The following is a 9,356-nucleotide window of genomic DNA, read 5'->3' on the forward strand; positions in this document are numbered from 1 at the left end:
TACAACTCACATGTTTTAATGACACAACAAACCCACCGAAACCTCTAGTTAAAACAAATACTTTTTTGTCTGACCAAAGGAGGATTTTTTTTTGACTTGTCACATTTTTAGAAGTTTTCCACCATAAAAGTATTCTTTAAAGTACAATAATTTTCACCACCACAGATTTAAAATTATGGATAAGAATATATTTTCTCATAAAAGGTCTACCAAAAATAGACTTTTTCCTTAACTTAAAAATACAGCTTTGGAAAGCAAAACTGGGAGTTGTTACAATTCATTACATATTTTATAAACAGCAGTGAAAGAAATCAACAGAACGGATTCAGATTTAAATATAAAAATGTTCATTTCAAAAGCTTGACTTTGTCCTTTAATAACTTAAAGCTGGGGTTCTTGCTGATTTTCTTGTTAAAGATGGTGAGGAGCTCCTCTTCAGATTTGTGCTGTTCATCCGTCACCGCGTAATACTGAGCTAACACCTTCACGAAGAAAAACAATCATCAGATGGGTGATTTCTCCTGAAAATTTACCTAAAATGTTCTTTCTTTAACCCAGAAGGACCCGGTATTGGCAGCACAGGTGTGTTCTGCTTGCGGACATTCCGACACCTGTACACGTAGGAGCGCCCTGCTGGGCGTGTGCCACACAGACACAGAGTTAGACACAAAAACAGAAGAAACCACTGCTCTGGAATAAGCAAAAGAGAGTGAAACACCAAGAACAGTCATTTTCAGGTTTAACACGGGCACTGTTCTGGCTAGGGAAGTACGATGGGATTCGTCCCAATTTCCTCCCGTCAGCCCTGAGGAGCTAGTGAGCAGCTTGAAAATCACCGAGATACAAACAAACGTGTAGAATTTTAGATTAAAACGCAAAAACCAAAAACTGTACATCTCAAAATAAAGAAGGGGCCCTCCCCAGCTTCTCTACCTGGGTGCGTGCGCCATACCTTTTTCCTTAGCTTTTTGACTGCTACTTCATTGTCTGGGGCCTGTTTCAGAACTGCTTTAATCGTTCCCTTCCAGTTGAATTTACCTACAATATAAAAAATAGACATTCTGTTTCGGTGTAGTGCCAGAGGGATGAAGAAATCACCTGTGGGACATCTATTTGCCACTCAGGAAATGAACCCACCCTGACAGTACCGAGGAGCAGGTCCCTGACCTGTCCGACCACAGTGGCCGACAAGCCTGACCCCCCTTCCAGGACTCGCTCTCAGAGTGAACGGGTCAGGTAGGCACCCTAAGTCCCATCGCCACTATGAGAACGAAGCAGGAGGAATAAGTTACCAGTTTCAAGACTTCTGATATAGTTCCAGTGATCAAGGCTGTGTGGTATTTGCAGAGGGACAGAGACACAGATCAAGGAAACAGAATTAAGAACCCAGAACGGAACCACACAAACCGCCAAACTGATTTTTGACAAAGGTACAAAAGCAATCCAATGAGGTAAAGAGCCTTCTCGACAAATGGTGCTGGAACAATTACACAGCGTTGGGCAAGACAGTGAACCTTGTACTAGGTCTCATACTTCATATAAAAATCAACTCAAACTGGATCACGGGCTTAAGAATAAAATATAACACCTTATATAAAACATTTAGAAAAAACGGGGAAAAAATCTTTGGGATCCAGGGCTAATAAGCAACAAGTTCTCAGACTTGGTACCAAAGCATGACCTACAAATTAGGCTTCATCAAAACTAAAAAATTTGCCCTATAAAAGCTTCTGTTAATGGGGGCGTTTGGGTTGCTCAGTCAGCTGAATGTCTGACTCTTGATTTTGGCTCTGGGTCGTGAGATCGAACCCATTGCTGGGCTCTGCACGGAGTGTGGAGCCTGCTTGGGATTCTTTCTCTTCCCCTCCCTCTGCCCCTCCCCCACGTGTGTTCTCACTCTCTCTCTCAGCGGAAAAAAAAAAGGAAAAATTTTTTAAAAGATTCTGTTAACAAAAGAAAAAGATAAGCTACAAACTGAAAGAAAAAAAACACCTTACAAACCACGTATCCCACAAAGAATTAGTATTTAGGACTGGATATATAAATAACTCTCAAATCTTAACAGTAAGAAAGAAAACCCAATTTGAAAATGGGCAGAAGACAGGAACAGACGTTATAATGAAGAGGTAACACGGATGGCAAATAAGTACCTGAAAAGATGTTCAACATCCTCAGGGATAAACAAATTAAAATGACCCCGAGCTATTACTATACACTTATCAGAATGGAAAAAAGAACAGTACCACCACCAAACCCTGGCCAGGACGTGGGAAAACGGAGTGTGACATTGCTGGGGTGACACTGCCACTCCAGAAAATGCTGGCAGTTTCTTTAAAAACTCAGCATGCAAGCACCACACCACACAGCCAGTTGGGCTCCTGGACATTTCTTCCAGAAAAAGTGATGTGTGTTCCACACAAAAACCTGTGCATAAACGCAGACAGCTTTCTTCGTAGCAGCCAGAGCCTGGAAACCACCCACACGGCCTCCAACAGATGAACGGTCAAACTCGTTCATGCATCCAAGCCATGGAGGAGGACTTCACCAAAGGACTGGATTACCAATTCATGCAGCAACCTGGATGTGTATCTCCAGATAATACGGCCGAGGGAAAAGAGTTAATCTCAGAAATTCACAGACTAAATGATGCCAGTTGGGTAACCTTCTGAAAGTACGAGATTACAAAAATGGTGAACAGATCGGTGATTGCCGGGGTCACGTGGGACAGTGGAGAAATGGATGCTACCCAGGGGCCCACAGTGGGGCTCCCTGTGGCGGTGGAAGCCTTCCTCTCTTGACTTTATCGATGTCAGCACCCTGGTGGAGATGCTTAGCTATGCAGGGTGTGACCCTTGGAGGAAACTGGGAGAAGGTTACATGGATACCTAGGTCTCTTATTTCTTACAACTCATGTGAATCTACTATGGTCTTCAACAAACAAAAAGAATTTTTAAAAGCCTCATAGGTTCCAAGTTGGGTGTGGGTGGATTCCAAGCTACGAGGTCTAACCGAGCTTAGGCAGTTACTGAACCTCCATTAATAAAGCCTCGATTCTCATTGGAGTCCTGGGGTCTCTTCCTCATCAGCAGGACCCCAGGGAATGCTTTGGGTCTGAGGAAGTAGGAGCAGCTCGGTGGAGGAGGCAGCATTTTAGGGGAATGATGAAGGTCTGGGACTAGATTCTGACAAGTACACATTCTGGCCGAGGGAGTTCCAAGCAAGGACACGTGGGGAACAGCCAGAGCCCAGAGGGGAACAGTTAGGTCTGGTGGGCACTTCTAGGAGAGTAAGAGGGGCAGGGTCAAGGGACGCAGGGAGAAGGGAAAGGGAACATGGTCTCAGAAAGCCATACTGGGTTTATCTTCAGGTCCAAAGATCATGTATTTATAGAGTCCAGACGGTTCTACCCTTAAAGTTATACAGACGCTGGAGAGTGACCCACAGAGCTCTCACTGGCTCTCAGGAGCCACACCCTCCCTGCTTTCCGTCTTCCATGCGCCTCTGGAGGGGAAGATCTGCCTGAAGGCCCCAGGTCATCTCCCCCTTCCCCACCCTGGAGCGCAGACCTCTCCAAATGACGGCAGGGATACCTTTTGTAGGAGCCTCACAGTTTTCTGGTTCTCCGCCCTCAGGAGGTCCTGAGAACTTTCTCTTTTTCTTCTTAGAATCTGCGTCATCTAGGTAAGTAGAAAGATTAAAAAAAAAAAAAAAAAAAGATTTGCATTTATCATAGCAGCTACCATTTAATGAAAGGCATGCGTGGCCAGGCCGCCTACCTCCATCACCTTGCCCACCGCCCAAGCAGCCCAGCACCATGGGCCTCTCCTCTGCGTCACAGGAGCACATGGCAGGCTGAGGGGTGCTCACTTGCCTTCCCTGAGCCCAGAGCCTGTGCTTTCTGCCTTACTTGTTCAAATGGGGAGGTCTAACAGATTTTACCCAGCCCCAATTCACTGCTTTACGATCTACTTCACAAAGCCCAGAGCATATGCTGGTCACACACCTTCCAAGTGCTTCTGCTTTCTCTTCCCAGGCCGGGCTTTCGTGGGCTCCTCCTCGGCGTCTCCTGCGCGGGCCCCAGCTCCATCCTCAGCCCTGTCAGTGGCCCCCTCGGCCTCACCGGCCTTGGTCTGGCTCTTCTTCCCTGCAGAGCCCGGGGCCTCCCCTTCGGCCTCCCGGCCTGTTTTGCGCTTCTTTGGCTTCTGATTCTTTGAATTCTCTTGGTGGTTTTCTAATTTTAGTTCTTTCTTCTCTTTTTTCCTATTCTTCTGCCTTTCTTCCTTCCTTTCTCTTTTATTCTTCTTCATCTCTGCTTGCTTTTCTGTGCTGTCATTTGTCTCAGAGGCTGGCACCTTGGCAGAAAGCTCTGTGCGGGGCGGGCTCACTGCCTGGGCGAGGGGCTGCTGGTCTTGACCCTTACTGACTGCTTCCTTATTATAAGGCAAAACCGAAAGACACATAAATACTCATTCCAGACCATTGTTCACATCACTGCACGTTGTCTACTGAGCAAACTGTTCCAAGAAAAATGTCTACTACTTACCATTTTATAACTCTGACCCCCCCCCGAGCTAAAATGTAGCAGTAAATATTATCAAATGGGAAAAAACTTCCCCCAGCCCACACTCCACCCCGCATTTAACAGACATTTTCATTCCACTGGAAAAGTGAAGAATCCTTATGTCACTTAAGCTAGATCTTTAATTTTAGTTCACTCTTCACTTTTCTTTCTGATAGAAGATGAGCACTTAGGTGTGGCAGAAACCACGGGATCTACGCATCTGCAGACCTGGGTTCAAGCACCAGCTCGGTTCATTACTAGCTGGGGGACTCAGGGCAAGTTATTTATCTGCTCCGCACCCGTTTCCTCACTGACACAATGAAAGGGAGTAAGAGGTACCTTACACAGCTGATGTACGAATAAAACGGGCAGTTGCGTCACGGGCCTCGCAGCTCACGGTGCTCAGTAAGGAGTAGACTGAAGGTGCTCAAATAAGCCACTTAGCGTATAGGAAGGTTCTGTGAACTCTGCTGTACCCGACAGGCCTCACCTACTCATTGTTCCGCACAGAGCGTGACCCTTGGAGGAAGGGCGTCAGGGGCACGTGGATAGAGTGTGAGGCTCGAGGGGGAGGAAGCAGAGGAAGCTAAGGAGCTACACAGCCTGGAGGACGATAAACCTCCACTAGCCGCACTGCGGGTTCGAGCCGGCACAGCTCCGACCGAGAACAGACTCCAGAGCAGACTCCGGCAGAGCGCGTCCCACTGTCCGCTGCACCGACTCCAAACATACGCCGGTCTCTACAACAGCCCCTTCTCGAGACGTGACCCCGGCAATGTCCTGAACTGCGCCGTGAGCCCTAACACGTCTGGACAGAGCTGCTCCGGGAACCGCTGGACTCCTCACCTGAGACCTGCGCCCCAGTCCCATCTTCATCGGTTACCAGCCAGGTGACAGGCCAGGTCACCTCCAGTCTTCTTCCTCTGGGAGACTGAGTCTCAAGGAAGGAGCTCCTACCCCCCAAATTGAGCCGAAAAAAGGACTGGCTTTGACTCACGCCTCATTCAGTGCTCTGCCCTAGCTGAGAGCACAGCCCCGGGAGAGGAACGGTAAACTAACTAGCTGCCGTTTCTCCGGCAGCTCAGAGAAATCAGCCAGACCAGGCACATGGCGGGCGGGCAGGGAATGAGCTCAGAAACAGACTCAGGAGGAAGACAGGGATAATCGCCTCATTCCTGGCCTATGGTTTCATTCCTCTTATAGTCAGGCACTGCTATGACCACTGAGAGCCACAGACCTCATTCTGCCTTCTGCCCAGTTTAGACCATGTCTCCAGCTGATGCCTCCCCTCTGCACCCAGAGGGGGAGATAGTCACCCCATCTCGTAGCCACTCGGTAATAGGTGGATAAACTCATTCCCCAACTTCTTTCTACTTCATTCCAAACTCTTCAAATGTGGTCTCTTCAGTGACACCGTCACTGACCCTCTTTCCTACCAGAGCCCCTCCCACTCGGCACCCCTCTTCCTGCCCTCCATTTCTTCCTTGTGCTTCCCAGGCCCTGTCCTGCTCTTTTGGCCTGGACCCACGTACACGGTCATCTGTCCCACACTGAACACAGCTCTGCGAGAGCAGGACTCTGGCCTGATTACAGCTGCCGCACAGGGACGAAGCACGCTCTGTGCCGGGGCAGAGCAGGCATCCCCGCAGACGAGGACATGGGGACTCCGGCTGGCGGGATCAACAGCAGAGGCGTGAACGGATGGGGCCGCAGGGCCGTTTGCTTTGTGCCACGCACGCTGGGGTGTGCCGTGGCGCTCCCAGGGCGGAGGCAAAGCAGCCATCAGCCGTGTCTTACAGAGCTCAGTCTACCACGAGCTGCGCACAGCTTATTCGTTTAATTCTTAATATGGTCCGTTTCAAAAGGAATATCAGAAAAACCCTTTTTTTTTAAGTTTTGCAGTGAACTAAGTAATTTCAAACCTTTGATTTTTTACTTAAAATAACGGAAATTACCTTTTAAAAAGCACGTGCCACAGAAATGCTAATTATATGACTGGTGACAGTGCCCGCTTCGGCGGCACTGGTACTACCGCTGGGATAATGCAGAGATTAGCAGGCCCCGCGCAAGGATGGCACGCACGCGCCTGCTTCTAACATTCCAAAGGCCCAATCCGAACGTTCTGAGAGGGACAAATGCCAGGACAGTTTCACAGTTATCCCAAGGTGCTGCTCAAACTATTTTACGTACGTAGTCAACTCCTGGCAATGTGAGTAGAATAAAATACGGTCAGAAAAGCCCACTGTTGTTTTTAAAACTACTAATGATATAAGTCTCCAAATGGGATATAAGCTCCAAGTAGGAGCAAAGTACAGGTGAATTAATGGGGAAAAAAATTTTAAATTAGCAATGTCACCAATAAGGTGGCCACACGATATCAAACAAGACTCTGCATGGAGTCCACATTTAGGGGTCTCTCAGATCGAACCTGACAGGTGGCTACCTGAATTACTCCAGTGGGGTTCTCACTCCGCAGAGGGAAGGGGACAGACGCTCAGCAGGTGCCCACTACACACCAGCTCCCACAGAAAGGAGTGCTATGAAAGCTGCTTCAATCCATGTACGGGGCCTTCTGTAAACCCTTCACCTGAAAGAACCCCTAGTCACTCCTATGCCCTCACGGTTTATTCTCTTCATGGCACTATCACCCCCTGACATATTTTACATTTTTTGTTCAGGGCCTGGCACAGATCGGGGGCTCACCAAACTGAGTAAATGCATGAATAGGGCTATCCACTTTTCTTTAAAACAAGGAAACTGAGGCTCAGAGAGGTTAAATAAAGTGCCCAAGATCAAACATTTGGCCAATAGCACAGCAGGGATTCAAACCAGGTCTGTCAGACGCCCAAAGCTCCTGCTCTTTCCAGTACATCCCACTGTCTGTTTTCTAACCATATTGTCTCCTGTTCGCTGGTACCATTATCAAACATTGGGATTAAATACCTTTCTCTGCACAATAAGGAAATCTTCTCTGCAGTGCATTCAGTTTATTCTTTCCCATAAATGAAGGCACAAAGAGGCTCTCTGAAAAAGAAGGCTGTCTTGACCTCCAAAAAAAAAGCATTCCCATTTCATTATTACTAATCACTTTTGCCACACTGCAAATCTAAAATTTGATCTGACTTACATTACTGGAAGCTTCAGCAAAGATATTCCACACCTGCTCCAGAACAAATTCATTATGAACTTTTAAACTGTTCTTCATCCAGTTCTGTGAGGAACGAAAATAGAAAACCCACTTGTTCATTTTGACAGGTGCACATTTGCTCAGTCACCAGTGGGCCACACATCCCCTCCACGCAGGGAAGGCACAGCAAATCCATACCTGAAATTTTGCCTTTTTCCTGGGAACGTTGTCAAAACCACTAATTTGCTCTAAAAGTTCTCTCACTTTGGGGCTGACGTTGGGTCTTTTTATTAACTCATTAATTTTCTACAAAAATGGAAGATAAAACAAAAATAATTAACAACTGGCATTTCATTAACAACTTTCATTAAAGTCAAATGGCTTTCACGGCTAGAGGCTTCTCATTTCAAGGCTAGATTTTATATTAATGTGTATGCTTACAAATTCACCACAGTAGAAGTCCTCGCCAGAGTAATTAGGCAAGAAAAAGAAATAAAGGCATCTAAGTTAGAAAGAAGTAAAATCATCTCTGTTCATAAATGATTTCGTCTTACAGGTAGAACACCCTGAAGATCCCACAAAAAAATCCCAACAGAACCAATAAATTTAGCAGTCACAGGATGCAAAATCCACACTTGAAAATTAGATTCTAGATTTCTATACACGAACAAACCCTTTGAGAAGGAAATTAAGAAAACAATTTCATTTACAATAGCATCAAAAAGAATGAAATACTTAGAAATAAACTTAGTCATTAAGGAGGGGGAAAACTTATATGCTGAAAACTGTAAACATTATCGAAAGAATTTAAAGAAGACACAAATAGGGGTTCCCGGCTGGCTCAGTTGGAGGAGTGTGTGATTCTCGATTTTAAGGTTGTGAGTTCAAGCCCCACGTTGGATGTACAGATTACTTAAATAAATAAAACTTAAAAAAAAAAAAGATGGTTTTAAAAATAAATAAAAGAAGACACAAAGAAATGGAAAGACACCATGTTTGTGGGTTGAAAGACAATATTAATAGAGAACCCAGAAATGGACCGTCGGCTCTTTGGGCAACTAATCTTTGACAAAGTGGGAAAAAACATCCAGTGGAAAAAAGACAGTCTCTTCAATAAATGGTGCTGGGAAAATTGGACAGCTACATGCAAAAGAATGAAACTTGACCACTCTCTCACACCATACACAAAGATAAACTCCAAATGGATGAAAGACCTCGATGTGACACAGGAATCCATCAAAATCCTAGAGGAGAACATAGGCAGCAACCTCTTTGACATCAGCCACAGCAACTTTTTTCATGACACATCTCCAAAGGCAAGAGAAACAAAGGAAAAAATGAACTTGTGGGACTTCATCAAGATAAAAAGCTTCTGCACAGCCAAGGAAACAGTCAAAAAAACTAAGAGGCAGCCCACAGAATGGGAGAAGATATTTGCAAATGACACTACAGATAAAAGACTGGTATCCAAGATCTACAAAGAACTTCTCAAACTCAGTACACAAGAAACAAATAAACAAATCAAAAAATGGGCAGAAGTTATGAACAGACACTTTTCCAATGAAGACATAAAAATGGCTAACAGACACATGACAAAATGTTCAAAATCATTAGCCATTAGGGAAATTCAAATCAAAACCACACTGAGATACCACCTTACGCCAGTCA

At 45.7% G+C, this 9,356-nt stretch overlaps 1 protein-coding gene across 1 annotated transcript in view; it reads right to left on the reverse strand.

The window, feature by feature from the left end:
* Positions 1–9,356, reverse strand: part of LYAR (Ly1 antibody reactive) — a 20,819-nt gene continuing 11,463 nt past the window's right edge. Inside the window, exons 4-9 of the mRNA XM_040625183.1 lie at positions 7,887–7,994; positions 7,689–7,772; positions 4,004–4,430; positions 3,591–3,677; positions 953–1,038; positions 1–482 (exon numbers count right to left, since the gene is read on the reverse strand). Coding sequence (XP_040481117.1) covers positions 348–482; positions 953–1,038; positions 3,591–3,677; positions 4,004–4,430; positions 7,689–7,772; positions 7,887–7,994 — 927 coding nt within the window. The 3' untranslated portion in view covers positions 1–347. The remainder of the gene's footprint in view (positions 483–952; positions 1,039–3,590; positions 3,678–4,003; positions 4,431–7,688; positions 7,773–7,886; positions 7,995–9,356) is intronic.

Source organism: Ursus maritimus, unplaced genomic scaffold, assembly GCF_017311325.1.
Source record: "Ursus maritimus isolate PB19 unplaced genomic scaffold, ASM1731132v1 scaffold_8, whole genome shotgun sequence".
NCBI classification, from domain to species: domain Eukaryota; kingdom Metazoa; phylum Chordata; class Mammalia; order Carnivora; family Ursidae; genus Ursus; species Ursus maritimus.